This window comes from Cajanus cajan, chromosome 6, assembly GCF_000230855.2.
Source record: "Cajanus cajan strain Asha chromosome 6, NIPB_CcT2T_4, whole genome shotgun sequence".
NCBI classification, from domain to species: domain Eukaryota; kingdom Viridiplantae; phylum Streptophyta; class Magnoliopsida; order Fabales; family Fabaceae; genus Cajanus; species Cajanus cajan.
This window is the reverse complement of record NC_138522.1, coordinates 35,560,789-35,586,136: the sequence shown is the minus strand read 5'-3', so window position 1 is coordinate 35,586,136 and position 25,348 is coordinate 35,560,789. Positions and strand designations below refer to the sequence as shown.

At 34.0% G+C, this 25,348-nt stretch overlaps 1 protein-coding gene and 1 non-coding gene across 2 annotated transcripts; one reads left to right on the top strand and one right to left on the bottom strand.

Moving 5' to 3' along the window:
• Positions 1 to 3,982: 3,982 nt before the first annotated feature.
• ACBP1 (acyl-CoA binding protein 1) lies at positions 3,983 to 9,101 on the bottom strand. Its single transcript, XM_020380258.3, has 6 exons — positions 8,262 to 9,101; positions 7,721 to 7,826; positions 7,457 to 7,557; positions 6,383 to 6,474; positions 4,597 to 4,694; positions 3,983 to 4,357 (listed from the first exon to the last, which is right to left on the bottom strand). The coding sequence occupies exons 1-6, from the start codon at positions 8,738 to 8,740 to the stop codon at positions 4,181 to 4,183; spliced, it is 1,053 nt and encodes a 350-aa protein (XP_020235847.1). The 5' UTR covers positions 8,741 to 9,101; the 3' UTR covers positions 3,983 to 4,180.
• Positions 9,102 to 11,551: 2,450 nt separating this feature from the next.
• On the top strand, positions 11,552 to 11,623 carry TRNAW-CCA (transfer RNA tryptophan (anticodon CCA)). The gene has a single exon. It is a non-coding gene; the product is annotated as a tRNA-Trp (tRNA).
• The last annotated feature ends 13,725 nt before the right edge of the window (positions 11,624 to 25,348 follow it).

Below are 25,348 nucleotides of genomic sequence, written 5' to 3'. Positions count from 1 at the left end.
ATTCGCTCGTTCTCGGCGCGTAGCGCTGCCAGGTCGGCTTCATTAGCGGTACGCATTGCCGCTAGGTCAGTGTCGTGCTTGGCACGCATGTTTTGTAGGTCGGCGGCATGTTGCTGCCGCATCTGTTCGACCTGGTCAATTAGTCTCCTCAACGCTGCTTCGTTATCCATGGTAGTTAAGCGGTTTGCTTCGTCTGTTGTACGTCTACTATGGCTTCTAGTGAGAACCATATGCGTGGCCGATAAGAGCTGTCTTGATCGGCCCCACGGTGGGCGCCAAATGTTCTTACCGGAAATCTGCTGTAGAGCTGATTCGCTAGGTAAGATCGGTGAGCCTCCTTCACGGGTACACTGGTGCTCCAAGATGGGGGTGGTACCTGTAAAAGAGACTCCGATGCTAAAGTTAGTGTTTGTGGGAGTGTGAATCTCGTATATGTAATGCACGTACCTTAGTGTGAATTAGGGTTGCTTTGGGCCTTGGGCTTGAGATAAGTTGTAATATGATTAGACAACGGACCTCGTCCAGGGCGAGATCCTCGGGAATCGGTTATGATTCACTTAAATATCGAGCTGATGTCGTGCGGTGCGCGTCTGAGGTCGGTTTGCGTTGTGGTGCCGAGCTCAGAGCTCGGTTACGTGGTACGGATAGTACATCCTCCAAATATAGTTAAATTTATATATGTCTTTGTAAATTTTAAAACTTTTAAAAGTAATTTTTACTATTACTTTTAAATCGAATAACTTGTAGACATGTTACATGTCATTTTTGTGTAACTAATAGCATTTATGCGATGTCATCATTGAGAAAAGAAAAACAAAATTACACTCCTTTTATTCTAATTTTTAGCATATCTAATTGTAGATGATGTAAAAAAAAATAGAACATACTTTTTGTTTGATGGACTTGTGAGTCTTAAGTCATTTCTTCATCCTCATGTAAGTCATGATCATCAAGGGTGTACTAATCGTCATAACCACAGTCATGCTTCTTAATGGTGTCCTTATCGGGGTCAGAGTATTATTCTTCTACACCATGTGTCACTATATCCAACATTAAAGAAGATGACTTAAAATATAATACAACTTGCTTGCAAATGTGATTCATACCAGGATAGAGTGGGGATAAGTTTGGAATAAGCGGAATTTGAGAATTGATTGGGATGAGAAAAATGTAGAGAGGAAGAATGGAAAAAAATTGTACAAAGGAGGTAGAGAAAATTTCTAAGAGCGAGAAGATAAAAATGGATAAAATTATAGATATATTGTGTAGTTATTATTTTAAAAGAAAGTAATCATCAATAAGGGTAAAATCTTAAGTTATAGAAGTTATAGATAGAAGTTAAAAGAGAATACTAACCTGGAAACTATGAATGGGAAAGCATAAGATCAAAGGTACTAATGGCCTTCATCGATCAAAACACAATATGGAAGACATTGATGTATATCATTGGCAATGAGTCATGGAACCAAGATTCAAGCGGGTAAGTCAATTTCAACAACGTGTTTTGACTTTTTTTAGGACAAAAAATATGTTTTGTTTCTTGCTTGAAAGTATAGGGAGTGATGTTGTCAGAAGAATCATGTGCAACCCAGTTAGATACGATAATTATGTGATTTGGTGATAACATTGAATGAAAATTTTGGTGAGAGAAAAAAAACACTATCTTATAAAACGTTGGATTGGGACTCATAATAGAGTGAGAATGGATTTGGTTTATGATTTCTTTGAAAATAACATACTTAACGACGACTATTTGTGTGATTATTATTTTGAAAGAAAGTAACCACCGTATGGTTATTATTTTGAAAGAAAGTAACCCCTTTACAGTTGTTATTTTGAAAGAAAGTAACCACCTTACGGTTATTATTTTGAAAGAAAGTAACCATCAATATCAATAATAATAAGGGGTAAAATTGGATAAAAGAAAGTGGAGACCAAATATTTATAAGTTTTAAAATATTTTTTTTTTGTAATTTTAAAACTATTAAAAATTAAATAAAATTAAAATTTCAAAATTAGGCATATTTTAAATTTGAATTTTTAATAAAATATGATTATATATTTAAAATTTTAAATCTATTAAGATAATAAGTTTAAAAATGAATTTTTATAATTTAAAAGGAAAAAAATGAATTTGGAAAATAGAGATATCTTAAATTTGAATTTTTAAAAAGTCGAATAAATTTAAATTTACTGTAAAAATAATGCATAAAAAATCATGGTAAAAAATGACTAAATTTACATAATTTAATGTAGAATTTTTTTTAATGAGCGTGAGAAAATAGAATTGAGAAAAGAGAATCAACTTGAAAAAACGTGGCTGAGGACTTTGAGCGGAAGTGAGAAACTCTTAATCCTTAAACACAATTGCGAAACTGTCAATCCTTGAAATCCTTCCCATGTTGTTAGCCCATCTATTCGTTCTCATTCTACGTCAAAACCAACAAACAATGGTCGTAATGTATACAATTGGTGAAATGTTTATTGTGGGCAATTTAAGTGGATTGAAAAATGAAAAAAAAAAAAAGTAGAAAGGTTTGAAGGAAATGGGCCTAAGAGAATTGAAGGGAAAATAGAGAGACAAAGACGATAACAGGATATGATAGAGACTATAAGAAGAAGAAAAAAGATGTGAGAGGTTTGTTGCGAGAAGAAAATAATGAAATAAAGTGGCTGGTGGGGGAGGAAAAATTTCCTTTCTCTCGAATCTCGACTGCCATGAGAAAGGATGTACCATGAAATGAAGGATATATTATGTAGGGATATGAAGTCACTTTAACAAAAAAGAGAGGAAGCAAGAAAGAGAGAAATGTGAAAGTGCGAACAATGAGTGCAATTACTTAAATAATATGCGGTTAAAAGAAATAAGAGTGAGTAGTTACTTAAATAAAATGACATAATTACTTGTATTAATTATTTAATATATAATATTATTAAGATAAAAAAGTCATAGTAAAAGTGAAGACCAAATAGTAGTTATAAACGTTTGTATCCCTTTATATAATGTTATAGATATATATAATGCATAATAGAAGAAAAAATGTTATATTTTTATAAATTTTTTTACAATTTTTATATAATATTATTTTTTTCTTCATCTTTCACTCCAATTAAATATTGTGAGAATATTTATTTATTATTAAATAATCAAAAGAAGTAAAAAATATAAATATTTTTTCTCATCTCTTAAACTTATTTATCAATCTTATTAGTATTAATGCATATTTTTTTTTATTTATGGGAAATTTTTTTATAAATCCTCTCGATTCTATCCCTAGTCCCTTCTATCAACCACTATCATAATCCTAATGATTTAATGCATAAACTTTGATATTGAATAATATAATTATTTCTCCAATAAAATTTCAATAATAAGTAAAAAAAATGATATATCATAATTTATGTTATAAATTCAATAAAATTAATTTAATTTATGTTATAAATTCAATAAAATAAATTTGCATGATGCATAATTCAATTAAAACACCATATAATAAAGACAGGAGAGAGTATTATTTTCTTAAAACTAATAAAAATAATCAGTTTTCCAAAAAAATTTAAAACTATTGTTTTCTTGAAAAATAAGGTTGAACGAAAGGGGATACCGGATTCTACATGCTCACGTATATTTCACTGCAATCCGTATACTCTTAAGACCATCTGAAGACCAAAAATAAACCTTATGTTATCTATCCCCTTGGTTATAAGGGTCAAAAACTCAAATGAAAACAAAAATTATGTGAAAATCTCACCCTTGAATTTTTAAATTTCACTTTATAACAAAAATAAATTATATTGATAAAAATATTTTTTGGAATGGCCAGGATCTCATCTGGTAAAAATGTCAGAGAAGAAGATCCATTCCCAATAGAAAAGTGGGTTACTCGTGGGAAAGATATCCATTGAATATTCACTTGTTACTATTCTAGTTTCCGTCTATATCTGTATCCATAAATAAATGTCAAGCAATGAGGAGAGGAAATAATAATGAAACAGAATACACTTTGATTAACCATTACCTAAACGGTGCATAGGCGTACACTAGACTGAAAAGGGTGTATACACCATGAGTAAGAACAAAAAAAAATTAAGTTCTATAGACACGTACATCCTGAAGGGATTTGAGTAAAAGGTTGTATTGGCCAGAGGAGCAGCATCAACATCAAGCCAACACAAAAAATTAATTTACTTCCCCCACATGCTGCATACATGGCCAGTTTGGCTCACAAATGTCACGCGGGGAACTACCATCATTATCTTTTGAATATATGTCTGCATTATGCTTCACTAAATACTCAGCTATGGCTTCCCTCTCGCACGTAACAGCGTAATGCAAGGGAGTTTGTCCATCATTATCCTTCCAAAAAGAAAACACAATATCAACAAAAAGGGGCTAAGTCGACATTATTAGTGTCAATAACCGAAACATGCCAAAAAAAAAAAAACAAAGAGCATCTCGAATAGCCTAAAGCTAAACTTTGAGATTATGCAACTTCTGCAGTGAGAAATAATGCCTTGTTCAAAATCCAATAATAAGTAGTCCCTGACGTTAACACATGGACCCTTAATTCTTAAGCATTATATGGATTAGAATACCTTGGCATTCACATCAGAATTTCTGCCAACAAGCAACTCCGTGACATTAAGGTGGCCACGATCCACAGCCCAGTGTAATGGTGTCCGGCCCTCACTGTCTGCATTCATTTCAAAAATGCACATTGATAAAGAAAAGCAAAAATAATAATAGTAGTCAAAAGAAAATATTAATTTGATAACCCAATGGCATGAGACAGCAAATATCAACCATAATGAGTGGTGAGGATCTTTACGTAATAATTAACAATTAGCATACTGCAAATTATCAGGGAGTCCAGATAAAATTGTACAATTCACAATACAATTGAATTCTTGATTCAAAAAATAGGTCTTATGATTCATGATTGAATCCCAATCTACTACCATGATTTTCATAATTCAAAATGAATTATGTACTATGAAGTATTTTGATGACTTGTATTTTTGAGGGATCCATCTTAGTAGAATCTCATAGCTGTCAGCGGGAGTAACAGCTTGGATGCACCAAGTTACAAATCGAGTAGGAAAGAATCATCCACTAGATGGAGTCACCAACACAAGAAGAGGCTACCTGTTAGATGGGGCCAATGGTGCACGGAGAAGGCTACCAATGAGATAGAACCACCTCAAAAGACGAGATGATATGATATGACTAGAGTTGAGAGACTACTTGATTCTCTTTTGATGGAACCACTCCCAAGGGAAAATTTTCCATTAGGAGAAGATTATCAACAAGGTGAAATTCCTTCATATTTTGATTCTCTTGTGACCACTTCATATTTTGATTCTCTTCTGAAGTTTCATTCTTTAACTAAGCTGAATAGCATTGTCATCCGTACAGCCAGCCTCACCTGGTCGGACAAGGCTTTTGTTGTTGTAGTTCACATTTTATTGAAGTGGTTTTCATCAACTATCTTCATTATATTAGCATATTATGTATGGAGTTATGGAAATAAACCACCCGTGCACTGTTCTGTTTTCCTCCTAGTTCACAGTGGTTGTTATGCTCTTACTAAGTTTATATAACTCACCCTTTCTTATCTTATCTATGTTATTAAGCAACTTAGTTCCTAGTATGATAAAACTATTGTTATTATTTGTTGTATCAAGCAACTGAGTCTGAGTTGCATGCTACAGTGAGTTGCAGTCCTTCCTAATACAATGTTTCTTATACAGGCCTCCATTAGATTTGAAGGCCTTACTGGCTTTATTTTGGAACCATGGGCATTCTGCACCTATAGGAGACTAGTCTTGAATTTATTTTGAGTTGCATAAAATATTTTATTTTATGATTGGAACAATATATGTAGTGTCTGGTTGATGTCCTGGACTGCATATATATTTTAACAGGTGATTATTATGTTTGAGATGTTGAAAATGTAGAGAAGTCTCTAAAAGAAATTTTGGCAGCACTGAAAATACTCTTTTTTTTAACTTTCTTTGGGGAAAGGGTTTTGCTAACCATGTTTTTGTGTGTGTTAGGCTTACCAGGTTAAGTACTGTATCAATTAGCTTAGTTTAGCCCGTGTGCCAGTTATGGGTTGTAACTCATAACAAGAACATAGCCCGTCTTTGGTTTTAAAACAGTGACAATGAATTTACTCATGTTAGAGGTTTGTCAAGCAAAGCTGTTGAAATCCAGGAAGATGTCTTACTAAATCACTGACTTTACTTCTTAATGCTGAGCACAAGCTTTTATGAAGAGCTTGGTCCATTCAAAAACCAAAACAATAAAAAAAATTAATGACAACTCATAGCACAGTAGAGAATGTACATTTGGAGAAGCATAAAGCTACAAATAATTTACCTTTTAAATTAACTGAAACACCATTTTCGATACACTTGAGCAGATTATCCATATCTCCTTCTCTGGCAAATCCATGAATGGCTTCCATTTGCCTGTAAAGGAAAAAAATGAAACATCGATGTGTCTACCAATATTTTGTTCTATCCAGAAACTGTACCTTTTTAATGATGAAACATCCCCATTCCTGACTACTGAGTTCTATTACTTTAAAGTTGTTCTATGTTGCTATTATTCATCAAAAAATATCCTCGATACTTGGTATATGAAGTTTGACAATTTATAACTTAAATAATCTTGTAATCAACTCATAGTCCCTCAAAATGTCAACGGCTTAAGGCGCTCCATATTAGGTGAGGATTGGTGAACGTAAAGGCAAGGTGATGTACAAGAAAGAGCACATAAGACATGAAAAAAGCATACAGATTAAAAATAAACACTTTAGAAGGATTTGTATTAGTATTATCAAGTAAAAGATAGAAACCATTCTAAAGATTGTATGCTAACCTAAATACTTAGAAACTTCATACTTGTCAATAAAAGAATAATTTATTAGGTTCAACACTTGTTCTTCCCATGTGCTAAAATTACCTATTAGTAATTAACAACAATTAGGTGGGATAAAAATCCCATTTAGAGAGAATTCCGTTCAGAGCAATTGTGTTAATTAGTTATAGAAAAAAAAAAAAACAAAACAAAAAAAACAAAAACCATATAAATCCAAAATTTTACTGAATCCTGAGATAAAGGTGATTTTGCTAGGAGGTACACATTGATGAGGGGTAACTTCCAATGAATATGCTTTATATGCATAATAGTTTTAGAACTTCAAAATAAATATATATAAGAAATTCACAAATAGGATTGACAAATCTCATCGTTGGACCAAAATAAATGAGTAAAGAAACTAAAACCCTTCTTTGAATTACCCTTTCAAGATACCCCACCATTCTAATTACAGGAGAGTCATTAGGGAAACATCAATACATAATTACATTTATCACCACACAGTCACACACAACAATGATTGACTATGTGCAATAAATCTCATACAACTTTTAGTTTTAGGAATCTTACGAGTCACCGCCATATTCCTCTTCATAAACATAAGTGCTGAATACTGGGCCCATTGGTCCCTTAGCGTCTGAACCAGAGCCACCATCGCCACTTTTACTCCTCTGTTACATAGACTCTAGGAGTTAGGTAGAGCAAGGAAAAAATAACCAACAAAAAGAATGCATCTAAACATACTACTTTCATTTTAAACAAATTTTTTTTCTTCTTTTCGATGAAAGTAGTGATTCATCCACCCAGGGCACAAGAAACAGCTTATTCGCTCACCAACGATGAACCATCGAGCCATGTAGGATATAGCTCCGTCACAATATCAATGTACTTCTGCATTGCATCTTCAGGAGGCATAGCACCCAACTTCTGCCATGCTTGCCTTTAAAAGTACGAAGAGACAGGGCAGAGGGTTAGTTAGTTAGTTAGTTAGCACCAAATTAAACAGGTAAGGAAATAACCACCTTTGATCATTTGTATACAATAGTAAGTATAGTAAATAAGACATGCCTCACATCATTAGGCTTAAAAAAAGAAAGTAATCACTACCTATACAACAAGAACAAACCAAGAGGAAAAAGACGAATACGACTTTCAGTTGTAGTATCGGTCTCAGCTTAAAAAGTACAAATTACAAATGCATACAAAATAAGCTCAATGATCGCCAATCCCAAATTTCAAACATTGCTATATAAGCAAACGAGAGAGCGCAAAAGATACCCAATACATACTATTTCCTTTTCTTTTAATTTGTTTTCTCTACAGTGTCACTTGTAGAGAAAGCAAGTATAAGAACAGAGAATAGCGAAGAATATACCATTTGGCACGTGCGGTCATTTTGAGGGGCGAAGGCTGAGGCGTGCTGCAGGGACCTTCGGTGGCAATCTTGTACAACCCATAAAGCTGAAGCTGAACGTCGCTGGAAACCTTCTGCGAGAGGCGATCGGCGGCGGCGGCGGCCACGAACGCCGTCGCGGCGCTGAACGCCTCGTCCAATTCGGTGCTCTCCACGCCTTCCCAATCGTCGTCGTACTCGGCGTCGCTTTCGTTCCTCACGCTGCCGTGCTCGGCAACCACGGACTCCTCCTCGTGGCGCGCAGCGGCGGCGGCATCGGAGGCGGCGTCGTCATGCTTGGCGGCGACAACCTCGGGTTCCGCGCGCTGGGCGGTGGCTGCGCGCGTGACGGTGAGGTTGTCGTCTTTGAACGAGACGACGATGGAGATGAGCTTGGCGAGAAGGTAAGAGAAAATGAGACCGACGAAAATTGATTGGAGGAGGGACTGCCACTCGCCCATGGTGGTTGGTGAAACCCTAGAAAGCGAAATTGGGTTAGGTTTTTTGGGCGATTTTTGGGGCGCGAGGGTGAGTGTAAAACCCTAGCGTGTGAGAGAAACCATATTGGGATTGACGGAGAAATTGAGGAAGATTGCGGAGGAATTTTCAGAAAGGACCATGGGAGAGGGTTCTCCTCTCGTGTGTTGTTGGCGCTCTGGAGGACCTATCAGGTGCTTCGCGCTTAGCCTGTGCCTTTACAGCATCGTCGTTCGCAGAGCGACACGTGTTACCTGGTGTTTAGTATGTGCGGGATCGCCACCGACGATCTGTGATTGAAAGGGTTAAAGAGTACAGAGAAAGGGAAAAGAATCTTTGGAATTATTTTGCTTTTTTTAATGACATGGACCACGTTGTTGAATGAATGCATTTCCTTTCGGTTTTCAATTTTCGTAATCCGAAGAAGGGCTGTTTTTGTTCGGTTCGCTTGCATACTATCAACACAGAATATAATATGATATGATAAAATATATATTTAATTACGTATTTATCTTCCAATTTTGAAATGTATATTTATTTAATTTTCTATAATTTATAATTTATGTTTTTCATTTTTAAATATTAAAAAATTAGTTCTTCAAAATTTAAAAGTATTATTTTAATTACTAATATGATAAATGATAATGATAAATTGAAATTTTGAGACAGGTTAAAATAATTATTTTTATATTTAAAATTAAAAATAAAAATTTTAAATTTAAGAAATCAAAATAATATTTTTTGAAATTATAAATATTAAAATAAGAGTTTTAATTTTTTTTATAAATAATATACTATTATATCTTAAATTTAAATAATTTAAAATATATTTAAACCTAAAATATAATATAAGAAATGAATTAAGATAAGTTTTAACTTTATTTAATATTCCATGTACAATCAGCAATATTATGTGTTACTATATTCTTCGATATGAATTAGATAATGTTAGGATAGCTATCAATTACACCTTTCATTCGTTATTTCATTATCATTTTTTAATAAAAAAATATTTTTATTTATTTATTTTAAAATTCAAGTCAATCTTAAAAATAATTTTTAAAAATATATGTATATTTTACTTAATTTTTAATTAATTTACATGTTAACAATTAATATACATTTGTTACATAGTAAAAATGAAAATGAATACAACAAAAAATAATAAAATAATTTTATAAAAAAGAATGATTACTTATTACATTTCTTGATTTATAGATAACAACATTCAACTGTAAAAAAATAAATAATAATAATAATAATAATAATAATAATAATAATAATAATCTATAACATTTATAAAGGATATAGGAGATGTAACAGCTTTTTGGTCTCCATTTTTTAGTGGACTATTATACCCCTAGATATAAAAATCTATAACTATTATAATTTATAAAGGGGATATAGGAGATGTAACGGTTTTTTGGTCTCCATTTTTTAATGGATCATTATACCCCAGATATAAAAAAAATCTTAAAATTTCTTTAAATAATTATACACAACTTTCTAATATTTTATTAATAAATAACTATTAGAGGCACTTCGTGCCTCTACCCCTCTAGTAATAATAATAATAATAATAATAACCTTAAACTACTATTGAAAATTAACCGGGATATATGTTTAAATGAGAATAGTAAAACAGATTTCTACTTTTATAGTATATGCTGTAATGCATCTTTTGTTTTTTATGTATGAAAGTTGTGTGAACCCAAAGTTTCAATTAAATCTAAATATTATAATTATAATTGTGTAATTTTTGGCGATCTTTGAAAAATCAAATATTTTAGTAAATTCAAAATTTTAATTAAAATTAAAAAGAAATAAGTGTAGAAGAAAAAAAGTAATACTATTTCTTTGAATGGAATCTAACATGATTAAGGCGTTAAGTAAGTCTAATGTGTACATTAATTTTTTATTTAATTTTAGATGCCATGTTAATAGGTAAATTGATATTATTTAATTTTAAAAAATTTTAAAAAATTATATTTATAATATAAAAGTTTTTAGAACTAAAATTACACAATTGTAAAATTATAAAGATGAAAAAGTAAATTTTAGTTTCTATTTTTAGTGTGATACTTACTTAATGACATCATATTTATGATTAATGACATAAACTTTAACATGATACGATGATGTGATAGAATTTTTAACTCTTACCTCTAACAATAACATTCAATCATTAAATTAATAATTTTTATTTTATCTTTTGAAATAAATATTTTTTTAATATAGAAATGAAAGTTATAATACATTTTTTACTGTATAATACATATACTTTTAATGGAAATCAAAATTGCATATATATATATATATATTATTAAATAAAAAATCATATATATTATATTATATTAGTAACATTAATAATATTACTGATAAATTAATACTATAAACATTTCAATTGTAAACACTAAAATACTAATTCAGTATTAAGTGACATTTCAAAAGATAAAGTTAAGTTTAATTGAGTGAAGTTATATAATTAATAATGTTTTTTTTCCTACGCAGCATAATAAATCTAACAATTGATAATAAAATAAATAAATAAATAAGACAACGTCAATATTTTCTAAATGTTATTTGCTAATTCTAGCAAAAAAATACTATTTTCTAATTAACTAACTTTGATTAGTTTATCAAATGCTTTTTAGCTAATGTGCAATGGATCGGGTTCAAATTTTGTTGCATTTTCTACTTATAATTTTTATTTTAATTTTCTCAATTATGCGTGCTTCAAACACTTTTCATTACTTTTTATTGTTGACTGTAATTAACATATGATAATCAACAAAGGATCCGTGGCGCAATGGTAGCGCGTCTGACTCCAGATCAGAAGGTTGCGTGTTCGATTCACGTCGGGTTCAATTCCCAAATCCTTTGTTTATTTTATATTAATTATTTCAGAGATACTCGCTCATAATTATTCACAATTACATAGTTAATTCAATTTCTAAAGTATTAATATCGGTAATTCATTAACTGCAATGATATTAAAATTTTCTAAGAACATAAATATGTCCTTTATGATGCTCCTCTTAGTTGAAATCCTTTATTTATTTTTTATTAATTATTTCTAAGATACTCGTTCATAGTTATTCACAATTACATAGTTAATTCAATTTCTAAAGTATTAATATCGATGATTCATTAACTGCAATGACATTAAAATTTTCAAAGAACATAAATATGTCTTTATGATGCTCCTCTTAGTTATTTGTTGCTGTTAAAGTTCATCTACGTTAAAAAAAATGTTAAAATACTTTTTTTAATTTTAATAGTTTTATTGGACTAAAAATGATAAAGATATATCTTAAACTAAAAGGAAAATATAAGAATTATAGAAATCTATTTTAAACTATAAAGACTAAAATAAAATAAATAAAATTAAAAATATATTTTCAAATATTAAAGTTTTATAAGTTCTCCTAGGAGGTTAGTTTTTCACGAAGCCTCTACAAGTATAAAATTTAGGGGTTTCCTTTTATGTCAGTTTGTTTCAGAGGATTTTGGTGCCCATTTATCATTAGCAAATCATATATCGACACCTGTCTTGAACAAGGTGAGTCATGGTCAACTCTCACAAAAATAGTCAAGGGGTGTTTTTGGAATTTCACTTTGGATGTTAACATATCTTTTATTTGATTTAATTTAACAATGAGAAGGGATGAGCCACACAAAAAACACAAGACCACATCTCGTATCTTGTGTCCTTGTGTTCCCAAAATTCCTCACCTTGTATGATACTTTGTTCTTTCATGTCTGACGAAGCATGTCATTGATGTCTGACAAAGAACTAACGCAACTAGTTTTTTGTGTGTAGCTTATTGTCTATGAAACATGTAAGTCTCACCTTCCAGAAACCTTTCCTCGAGTTGTCTTCTGAAAAATAAAGTTTCGTATATGATTACCTTTGTCTAATTTGAAGATATTGTTTTGATATTTGTTTCGGTAACTTTCAACTTTGGGAATTTTTCATTTATTAACTTACAATTTTTATTTTAGGGTTTAGCATCGAATTGCACTTTTGGGAGCTTATTTCAAGTCATCGGCTTGTGGCGCAGTTGGTTATGTGTATTGCGTCGTATAATACCTTGTGGATGCATTATTCATTGGTGTTTGTATTTGTTCGATAAGTTCATCTTGCTACATAAAAGGATTGAAGTTAAAGTATAGTTAGTAGTTTCATTTGTAGTTTGGTAAGGGTTTTTTCAGGCATGCGACAACATATGCATGTGTATAGTTGCATTGTAGTTCATTAAGGTCGTAGTTTTATGAAATGATGAATTATTTTAGTTATTTCTTTTAGTAATGGTTTTATTTTGTATTGAGGTTGTATGTTGTTGCTATTTTGTTTATTGGTTAAATGAAACGAAATTTGTATATTGTTGGCTAAATAGAAACAGTAAAAAAAATTTCTACTTTTGCAATATTCAAGTTGATTGTATTTTTTATAATATTTGTGTTTAATTTTTTACATACAATACAAATGGAAAATCTTAATGATGAAACATGTGTTAATTTAAGTGATGACAAAGAGTTTAGTTTTATTAAGACTGAAATTTCTAAAGATAGTGAAAGTGAAAACGATAAAGAAGAAAATCTAGATTTGGGTAGAAAAGTTTTGTTGATATAACAGTTGATGAAATTTGGGAGATGGAGTTTTCAAGTGAACATGATGCTTATAAATTTTATTTTGCTTATGCAAAATGTATGGTTTTGGTGTTAGAAAAGATGAAATTGGTTATGACACAAAATGCAATATTATAATGCATCAATTTTTATGCAACAAAATGGGTTTAAGGGATAAGAAACACTTCATGAGAGATGATTGAAAAAAAGGAGCATAGACCTTTCATGTGTACCAACTGCAAAGCAAAGTTTTGTATTCATTTAGATCAAACTAGTGGTAAATGGTAGGTGGTGTGATTTGAGGCAGGTCATAATCATGTTAGGTGTGATGATAATTGTGTCATTAATCCGATCATATTGTGGGCTATCTAGTGTAGATAAAGCACATACGGATTCTTTGCTACTCAAGGCGTGAGAACATGTCACATTGTGGGTTTCAGGATGGAGCAAAAAGGGAGCTATGTTGGTTTGAGATTCAACTAAAAAAGATTTTTTCAATCATATTGAGCAATATAGGCAATCTAAAGTTCAAAACGGAGATGTAATGGATACTTTAAGTTAGTTACATGGCAAGGTAAATAATGATGCGATGTTGTTTTCAAGATACATGGTTGACAATGATGGTAAACTAAATCACTTTTTTTGGTCTGATTGTACAAGTAGATCTAATGTCCAATGTTTTGGAGATGTTGCTTTCGATAACACCTACAAGAAGAATAAGTACAATAAGCCTTTAGCAATATTTTCAGGAAAAAATCATCATTCTCAAATTGTGATATTTGCTTGTGATCTTGTTTCAGATGAAACTATTGATACATACAATTAGGTGTTAGAAACATTTTTGGATGCAATGTGTAAGAAGTAACCAAAGTCCATAATAATAGATGGTGATGGTGCAATAAAGGAGGCAATAAAGCAAGTGTTTCTGGATGCTTCACACAGACTTTGTGCTTGATATTTGCAAAAGAATGTTTGTCAAAATGTGAATAATTCAAAATTTTTAGTGGATTTCAAAACAGCAATGTATGGTAATTTTTTAGCAAGTGAATTTGAAATTTTTTTGCAGAAGTTAATTGTAAGACATGAGTTTGAAGGAAACAATTAGGTTAGTCAAGTATACATGAAGAGGTACATGTGGGCTAATGTGTATCTTTGTGATAAATTATTTGCAGGAATAAGAACAACCTCAATATGTGAAAGGATTAATTCTTGTATCAAATCCTATATAAGGAGGAAAAATACAATTGTTGAGTTGTTGTATGATTTTGAGCACTCTCTAAGGGATTTTAAGTATAATGAGCTAGGTTCATATTATAATTTCTTTTATATTGAACCTGTGCTTACAACCTCTCTTCCAAAAATTGAGTGACAAGCGGTGAATTTATTCACCCGAAATATTTATAAATAAGTCAGATTGAAAATTATTACTGTTAAAGCTTTGAATGTGACTAAGCGGTTTGAGGTTGAGGAGAAGGTTTATTTAAAGGCGGACAAATTTTGTCGGCGTCATAGTCAACATGATGTTGTATATAATAAACAAGAAGCTAAATTTGTGTGTGATTTCATAATGTGTGAGTCTTGTGGCATTCCATGCTCCCACATAATATGTCATGCGATATGATCACATGGAGTCATTTCCAACAAGTTTGATTTGCAAGAGATGGTTGAAGGATGTTGAAAGTTCATATATGTCATCTTTTAAGTTAGAGGATAAAGATACTGATATGATGGTTATGTTTCATTTTGGAACATTAGTTGCTTGTTGTAACAGACTGTGTAGTATTGTTGCAAAAAAATGTGATAGTTTTAATATTATTAGAAATGAGATTTTGAAGTTGATAGAAAAGCTTCAAAAGTAATCGTAATTACATGATAATGGTGAAAGAAATGATTTTTGTCATACAAATGTTGTTAAGACAAAAGGTGCTCCACTGAGAAAATATGAGAAAAAGAATAGCAAAAAATGTTTTAACTAAAAAAAATGTGGTCACCTGGTAACCACATGGCCTACCATTCTTTTGAAGGAGTGTGATTTAAGTGGAAGTGAAGGTGGTTCTGGCTTAGGGAGTAATGGCATTACACCTACAACAAATAAAGTAAAGGTAATTTGTTGCAAGTTAAGTTTGTTAGTTAATAATTCATGTAAATGCTTTTATTCAATTATATTGTTATTATAATTTTTTTTTCAAGATAAACAACCAATAGTTGCCTATGTAAGTAATGAACAAAAATTGAGACTAACCACAAAAATGTTATCATATGAATTTTAACATATTAAAAATGAAAAAAAAAACTATAAATGACATAAGTGGTTTGTGTACAACAGAATGAAACAAAGTTGGTAGTGGTTGGCCAACAATAAAGGTTAAGATTTACAAGCCTCGTCAGCCTAAAGTTATAAAACAGAAGTTTGTAAGTTGATATTTACATTACATTAAGAAGATAAGTTGTTTGTATATAATTTTCTCTGTTGATAATTTGTAGTGATGTTAGTTATTTGTAATGAACAATTACAACCAACAATAGAGAGCATAGACACAAATGAGCGTTATGGTGTCAATTTTTATGGTCCAGTTGAAAGTATGATGTATCTAGATTGTGTGGATCAGTTCGTGGTTTTACTGAATTTTCACAAGACCCAATTTTGGCAATGCCTAATCCAATGCCCACCTCAATGGTTACTTATTTTGGTTTTCAATGTTAATTATTGTTAATATATTATTTGTAATAAATCATTATAGTTAAGGGTAGACATGTTACGCATGGAAGAAGGTGATGCTTTGGATATGTTTAACCAACACAAATTATGAGTCTACGTGTAGTGTTTGGATCAATTGTTGTTAATACTCAATCTCACCCAGGTCCAATATTGTCAATTCCAAATTTTATGATGACATGTATGGTTAGTTTATATATATATATATATATATATATATATATATATATATATATATATATTTTAAAGTTTTAATATATATTTAATCCTACCTTAATTTTTTGTTTCAATTTAGTCACAGATGTCAAAAATGCTTGTAATGTTTTCCTTCTGTCTAAATTTCTCACACGACATTTAAGAGTTTTCAACGTGGGAAAGAATTAAATGTTTAATTATTCGATGAAATTTCAATGTGGAGTAAGCCCTTCCTTTCCCAAAGTCACTATGAATAACGTGAGAGAAGAATCGTTCACTGTGAGTCACTAGCGTTGTTGTTAGGTCTTGGAAGAAGAAGAAGTCGTGTTCATGAGTCACTCCTAAGGGCACATTCGTGAAGAAGAAGAATCGTTCATGGTGAGTCACTCCTAAAAGTGTATTTGTGAAGAAGGAGAAGAATTCGTGTTTGGGTCCTGTTCACATCGGGTAAGTGTTGAGTTAAGGTTTTTTAGTTTTGCGTTTGACTGAAGGGTCTGATTGGGTTGTTGTTCATATAATGGTTTTGGTTTAGGATTTGGAATCACGTGTGACCAAAAATGGATTTTTTAATAAAGGATTTTTTGTTGTAGTGTTTGATTTTGCTTTTTGTGTGGTCCCAAACAATGGGTTGCTGGCATTTTGTGGTGTCTTTTGCATATGTTTGCACATATAGATGCATATGTTGGCCCACTAATACAGTGACACACTCATCCTAATTTATTTGCATATGTTGCCCCACTAATCTTCCTTTTTTACTATGATGGCCCTCTGGTGTGTTGGTTGTTATGTATGCATATATTAATTATGTAACGTAGCAAGTTGTTTTAGTAGGCCCAAAAGCCCAGTATGGGTGATTCAGTAGCCCAGAACGGGCCGTTCCCAAACTGGAACGGACCGTTCCAAACTACTGAATTGACTTATAAAATGTAGTTGAGAACGGGCCGTTCTAGATGGAGTACAGGTCGTTCTGGATGGAGTACAGGGCGTTCTAGAGGGGAGTACGGGCCATTCTGGATGAATCCCAGAACAGGTCGTTCTGCATGTGATTTTTACACATGATGAAGGGGTGAAAAACGGACCGTTCCGAATTTAGAACAAGCTGTTCTTGCCACTCCTGAATGTCTATAAATAGAGTTGGGTGGTTGAAGAGAAATGAAGGTTTTTAGAGAGAAGTTTTACAGAGAAGGACTCTGGACTAGGAAGCTTGCTTTGGGTGGATTGAAGTTCCGAGTCGAGCTTCGAAAAGGGAATTCCGCTTCTTGGCTATTCTAAGCCAATCTTCAGGTAAAGAAAACTAGATTGTAAAGTTGTTGGTTGTATGTGAGTTGGGAACTCATTTGGGTACTTAGGTTGATTAGTATGGGTTGTATTATGTGATGAAAATATTGTGTGTTGCTAATATATGATTAAATATTTATTAATGAGGTTGTTGGAGATGCATGTTGTAGTTAAGTTGTGAAGTTGTTTACAAGTTGTGTGTTGATCTATGATATTGTTGAAGCCAGTTGAAATTAAGTTGATAAAGTTGCTATATGTTATGTGTGGACATGTATATGTTGTGAAGTGCATGATGATAATATTGCTAAGTTGTTAGAGGAGAGTTGTATGTTACTATAAAGTTGTATGTTGTGCCATGTGTTGAAAAGAGATTACCTTATGATGATTGAGTTGTAAATTATGAGTTGAGCTAATATTGTGTTGTTTAAAGTTGAAATGAGTTGTTGTGTTGTTAAATAACGTTGATGAGTTGTTGTGCTGATATACCATGTTGTTTAAGTTAAAAGTTGATTAAGATGATGAGTTGAAAAGTTGCTATGTTGTTTAAAGTTGTTAAAGTTGAGATTGATGACTATATTTGCTTATTGTTGTAAAGTTGTTAAGTTTCTTATTGCTGTAAAGTTGTGTTGTTGAGTTGTAAGCTGATTAAGCTGTTATGATAAGTTGTTGATCACTAGGACTAGGGGAGATGTTTTCGAAGTTGCTCATCCCATTGTGTGGATTGAGATAGTTGTGGTGCTTTGAGAGCCCAATTTGTTAAAAAACCCTCCTTGGGAAGTTGTCCCTTGGAGTGATCGTTGTGTTGTTCTCCTCTAGGACTTAGTTGATCCCGTGTGTGGACAAGGTTGAGGCACATGTGTACAAATCGACCACGGTATAGGGGCAAGGTCGAGCTATATACTGATTATAAAGCAACCACGGTATAGGGGCAAGGTCGAGCTATACCGATTATAAAGCGACCACGGTATAGGGGCAAGGTCGAGCTATACCGATTATAAAGCGACCACGGTATAGGGGTCAGGTCGACCTATACCGATTACAAGTGGCCAATTTGAGTAAAGTACGAAGTCGAGAACTTAGTTCCTAACCAAGTACTATACTTCCTTGTTTAAGTTGCAAGGTCTGAGAAACCATTATCGTGTTGTGGATTGATATCCAATTTGCTGTGTTGTCGGTTCGGTAGGACCTAGCCACTTAGACTACTTACCATGTTGTAGGAGATCTCCGAGTCAAAATGCGTGACGACGCATAAGTTGTTGATGAGTTGATTTGTTGTTGATATGAGTTGTATATTCGTTGTTGTGTTGTTAAGCTGTGATTTTGTTGTATGTTGCCCTTGTTGAGGATGATGATAGTGTTGTTATGTTGTAAGTTGAAATGATGTTAAGATGTATAGTATATATGTTGTTTGTCTCATGTGTCGAATGCGAAGATGATTTTATAGTTGTTATGTTGCAGATTAAATTATTATGAGTTGTTTATTATCTCTAGCTTATCCTTGCATGTTTCCATGTGGTTTGGACTGCGATGATCATACATCATATGGGAGCAGGGCAGGGATAGACTGGAGATAGCTGCTAGAGGCCACAAGAGGTGCCTGGAGATAGATTTTTTTGTAGGCTACCTTATGGTAGCATATTTTGTTGTATATAATTGGTTGTTATTGGTTGCTTGATTAACAACTTGTGTTGTAAAAATATATTTTATTATACTCTTTTAATATATATATTTCAGTAGTGTGTAACGTTGTTCGTAGTGTGACGGCCATGGCAGGTCGTTACACTTTTATGGTATCAGAGCAGTTCGAGTCTAGTGGACACTCTGTGGGGGTGGTTCCTTTAGGCTTTTGTTGTGTTGAACTCTGTGTTGTGTTGGATGTTGTGCTGATTAGTGGTGAGTAGTTGAGATGTAGTGTGTTGAATGAGTTGTTCATTTTATAGAAGATGCTTAGAGCATGAGCAGATTGTTGAGCTTAGGGGAGCTGAAGACTTTAAGAGTTTTGATGATCACAACAACTTGGAGACAACAAGTGTACAACAACAACATTGAACACAAAAACAAAGTCAAGGAAGAGTCAAGAAAAATACCTTGAAGTATAGCTATGTAATAGAGCTTAGGAAGCAAATTGTTATAAATCAAATGTTATATTTGTGTCTGTGTGTGCTTTGTGCATTGAGCAAATCTTGTCTAGAATCAAGTAGGGAGTAGATGATGATGAGTTAAACATTGGAAAATTATTTTGAGACTTAAAATGAAGTTTTAAGAACTGACTCAAAATAATCGATTATTGTTAAATATAATCGATTATTTCAGCAAGTGGGCTAAGTGGAATGCCTTGTTGTAATAATCGATTATTTGCCAAAATAATCGATTATTTCAGGAACAACTCTCTGGAATAATCGATTATCCAGCTAAATAATCGATTAAATTGTTCTTGATTGATTTCCAGAAATCTGAAGAACAAAATAATCGATTATTCTTTAAAATAATCGATTATCTGGGTTTGAATTTTTATAAATAGTTTGAACTCTTTTGAAACTTCACAACATTGAGTAAGAACTGATAGTCAACTGGTAAAAACGTTTTAGAGAGTCTGTGTGACATCTTAGAGAGTTTTCTTTGTGAAATCCAAGAGAAAAACGTTTGTGAAAAGCTTGTGAGGAAATCATCATCATCATCATACTCTTGAAAGAGGAAGACAAAGATTTGTTCAAGAATTCCAGGTGAATTCGTTTCATTTTATTCTTTGTGAATCTTTGTGAAAAATCTTGAGAAGGGTTTCTCAAGTGGTGAAGTTTCTTGTAGTGGGTTCTACAAGGATTACTTTCTTGGGGTCAAGAAAGTGGTTATCTTTTTGTAGTGAAGTATATGCATGTGTGTGTGCTTGTAAACCTTCTTGCTAAAAGATAGTGGATCAAATTTTAATCAGGTGGTGATTAAGGACTGGATGTAGGTCACATGTGGAGTGGCTGAACCAGTATAAAAGACTTGTGCAATCTTCTTCAACCTTATCTCTTATTTTGTAATTTCTTGGTTGTGCTTTAAAGAAGATAAAACTTGATTAACATGTGTATGTGAATTTTGATGGTTTAAATCTATAATTGGATATTATATTTGAACCTCATTGTCTTGTAATCAAGTTGCACATTGCATTCATATCATTGTAACAAGTCTTTAAGAGTGCTTTATTTGAAAATTCTGTCATAGAAAAGTTTTGATTGAATTTAAGATCCAAAAACTCTGATAAATTTTTTAAAGGGTCATTGAATCCAATTCACCCCCCCTCTTGGATTGGGCCATTCTTTTCTAACACAGATAGCCCATGCCATGGAGATGATGGCTATGACTATGTAACAGCAGAATACCTACTTTATTAGGATGGACGTTGAGAGAGCTGCGACTAGTGTCACAAGACCAGTTGGGTCCCAGGAGAGTCAAGTTTTGGCTAAGTTCAGGAAGTGTAGTCCTCCTTAGTTCAGAGGTGATGCGGATTCGGAGGTGGCTGATCACTGGATTTGCAAGTTGGAGATGATTTTTTTTCAGTTCTAGGTTGTTCAGAGGAGCGAAAGCTCAACTAGGCAGTGTATATGTTGATAGGGGAGGCAGAGTATTGTTGGAGAGGTACTAGTCAGATACTAAATTGACCGTGGAGTGGTTGTGGACTAGGTGTGCTTCAAGAGGTCCTTCCTTGAGAAGTACTTCCTAGAGTGTGTTAGGCATGCTCGGGAGGTAGAGTTTATGAGATTACAGCAGGGAGAATGTCGGTGACCGAGTACGCCATGAGATTCAAGCACTTGGCACACTTCTACACCCAAGCCACCTCTAAGGCTTGGAAGTGTAAGAAGTTTGCTGAAGGCTTGAAGTATGATTTGAGGAGAGTAGTGGTGCCTATGGCCATCAAGGAGTTTCCAGCCTTGGTAGAGAAGGCGAAGGTTGTAGAACGTCTAGAGAGCGTCGGCAAGTCGATGAAGATTGTTGGTGGACCAGCTGGGTCCAAGAGTGGTGGTGGTTCTTAGAGGAAGCCTTATGATAGGCCCCAATCACAACAAGGGGGTCCTGTCACAAGGAAACCTATTGACACAGCTAGGAGTGGGGATTAGAGCGGATCTGCTACTCGCAGATGTTACAAATGTGGTGGACTTCACTTCATTCGTGATTGCCTCATACCGAGAGCAAGTGCTTTAGATGTGGCCAGATGGGTCACATGTCGATTAGTTGTCCTGTAGGCGCCAGACAGACCAGGAGTGCCCCGAGGGGTGATAGATCTTCTATAGCTGGAAGGGTGTTTTCCTTGACCGGAGTCGAAGCTTCCACTTCATCTAATCTAGTGAAGGGGAAGGGTAAAGATACTGGTAAGGTTGTGATGATGTTATTTGACTCAGGGCCTCCTATTCATTTATTTTATATACATGTGTTGAAAAGTTGGGTTTGCTTGTACGTAATTTGGGGTTGAGATTGCTTGTGTATGCGCACGCTTCTGTTTCTATTGTTGCCTTTAAGATGTGTGTTGGTTGTCCTTTGGAGATGTGTGATAGGAAGTATAAGGTGAACTTGATCTGTTTGCCTTTATTGGATATTGACATAATCTTAGGGATGGATTGGTTATCTGTCAATCACATTCTTATAGACTGTGCCAATATGGAGTTGGTTTTTTCCTTAGAGGGAGGATGAATTGTTGATTTTAGCTAGCCAAGCTGAAGTGATGTTGAGAGATGGAACAGAGCGTTGTATTCTATTTGCTACTATGAGTGTGAAAACTGAGAATGTGATCAATAGGTAGGAGTTGTGAGAGGGAATTTCTGAAGGTGTTTTTGGATGAGGTGTCTAGGTTACCTCCTACTAGGGAGATTGAGTTTAGCATTGATCTGGTCCTTGGTGTAGGGCTAGTGTTGGTTGTTCCCTATAGGATGGCCCCAACAGAGTGGTTGAATTGAAGTGTCAGGTGGAAGAGTTAAAGAGAAAGATTGATTACTTCTCCTATGTTGGTGTTGCTTGATCCTAGTGAGCCATTTGAGGTGTGTTGTGTTGTTTCTCACCAAGGGTTGGGGTGTGTGTTGATGTAGAATAGGAGAGTAGTTGCATATGCTTTAAGGAAATTGAAGAATCATGAGAGGAATTACCCTACTCATGACTTAGAGTTGGCAGTAGTTGTTTTACCTTAAAAGTATGGATGCACTATTTTCATAGTGCAGGATTTAACGTCTTTGGTGATTAGAAGAAGTTTGAAGTATTTGCTTGATTAGAAGGAGTTGAACATGAGACAGAGACAGTGGATGGAATGTTTTAAAAGATTATGAATGTCAGTTGATGTATCACCCTAGAAAGGCTAATGTAGTGGAAGACGCTTTGAGTAGGAAGTCCATCCACATGTCTAGTTTGATGGTGAAGGAGTTGGAGCTGGTTAAGAAATTTAGAGATTTGAATCTGTATGTGGAGTTGGCTCAAGACCACATTAGCTGTGGCATGATTACCATTGCTAGTGAGTTCTTGTAACAAGTTGGTATGAAGTAGTTGTAAGATTCGGAAGTTGTGAAGGTTCTTAATTTGTTAGATACAGAGAAAGCAGTTAGCTTTGAGATGAGTGAATATGGGATTTGAGGTTTAAGGGCAGAATTTGCCTACCTTAAGATTCTAAGTATAGAGAGATATTGTTGAATATATGGCGGCCTGTCTGATCTGTCAGAGGGTTAAGGTTGAGCACCAGAAGTTTGATGGTTTGTTGTTGATGATGGAGATTCGGTAGTTTAAGTTGGATAATATCACTATGGATTTCATTGATGGGTTGCCTAAGTCGACTAGGAATAGTGATGCTATTTGAGTTGTGGTTGACAGATTGGCCAAGTGTGCACTTTTCTTGCCTATTAATATCAAGTGGTCCTTGGAGAAGTTGACATAGTTGTATGTGAAGGAAATAGTACGGTTGCACGGGGTGCCTTTTAGTATTATTTCAAATAGGGATCCAAGGTCCACTTCTAGATTTTTGGCAGAGTCTACACCAAGTCTTAGGTATGAGGTTGAGGTTGAGTTCTGCTTATCATCCACAGACGGATGGTCAGTCAGAGAGGACAATTCAGTCCTTGGAGGTTTTGCTGAGATCTTGTGTGTTAGACCACTTGGAAAGTTGGGAGGAAGTCTTATTACTAGTAGAGTTCATGTATAACAGTAGCTTTCATGCCAGTATCCGGATTGCATCGTTTGAAGCCCTGTATGGTAAGAGGTATAGGACTCCTCAGTGTTGGTACCAAGATAGTGAATCAGTGGTTGTGGGGCCGGAGTTAGTCCTATAGACTACTGAGAAAGTAAAGTTGATTCAAGAGAGTATGAAGACTGCCTAGAGCAGATAGAAGTCATATGCTGATAAAAGGCGAAAGCCTTTGGAGTTTGCTGAGGGGGAACATGTGTTTCACGCTTCACAGTTGAGGAAGTATGTTCATGACCCGTGTCATGTAGTTGAGATGGGTGAGATTCAGGTCAAGGAGAACCTGACTTATGAGAAGAGACCGGTAGTTGTGATTGATTATAAGTTGAAGGAGTTGATGGGCAAGTCCACTGGATTGGTGAAGATCTTGTGAGATGCAACTACTGGTGAGACTACTTGGGAGATTGAGCAACTGTGTAGAGAGCAGTATCCTTCTTTATTTCCAAGTAAGTCTATTTTCGGGGACGAAAATTCCTATTTGTTGGGGGGTATTGTAACGTAGCAAGTTATTTTAGAAGGCCCAAAAGCCCAATATGGGTGATTCAGTAGCCTAGAACGGGTCGTTCCCAAATTGGAACGGGCCGTTCCAAACTACTGAATTGACCTATAAAATGTAGTTGAGAACGGGCCATTCTGGATGGATAACGGGCCGTTCTGGAGGAAGTACGGGGCATTCTATAGGGGAGTACGGGCCGTTCTGGATGAATCCCAGAACGGGCCATTCTGGTTTCAGAACGGGCCGTTCTGCACATGATTTTTACACATGATGAAGGGGTGCAGAACGGGCCATTCCGAATTCGGAACAGGTTGTTCTGGCCACTCCTAAATGTCTATAAATAGAGTTGGGTGGTTGAAGAGAAATGGAGGTTTTTAGAGAGAAGTTTTAGAGAGAAGGACTCTGGACTAGGAAGCTTGCTTTGGGTGGATTGAAGTTCCGGGTTGAGCTTCGAAAATGAAATTCCGCTTCTTGGCTATTCTGAGCCAATCTTCAGGTAAGGGAAGCTAGATTGTAAAGTTGTTGGTTGTATGTGAGTTGGGAACTCATTTGGGTACTTAGGTTGATTAGTATGGGTTGTATTATGTGATGAAAATATTGTGTGTTGCTAATATATGATTAAATATTTATTAATGAGGTTGTTGGAGATGCATGTTGTAGTTAAGTTGTGAAGTTGTTTACAAGTTGTGTGTTGATCTATGATATTGTTGAAGCTAGTTGAAATTAAGTTGATAAAGTTGCTATATGTTATGTGTGGACATGTATATGTTGTGAAGTGCATGATGATAATATTGTTAAGTTGTTAGAGGAGAGTTGTATGTTACTATAAAGTTGTATGTTGTGCCATGTGTTGAAAAGAGATTACCTTATGATGATTGAGTTGTAAATTATGAGTTGAGCTAATATTGTGTTGTTTAAAGTTGAAATGAGTTGTTGTGCTGTTAAAATGTGTTGTTAAATAACGTTGATGAGTTGTTGTGCTGATATACCATGTTGTTTAAGTTAAAAGTTGATTAAGATGATGAGTTGAAAAGTTGCTATGTTGTTTAAAGTTGTTAAAGTTGAGATTGATGACT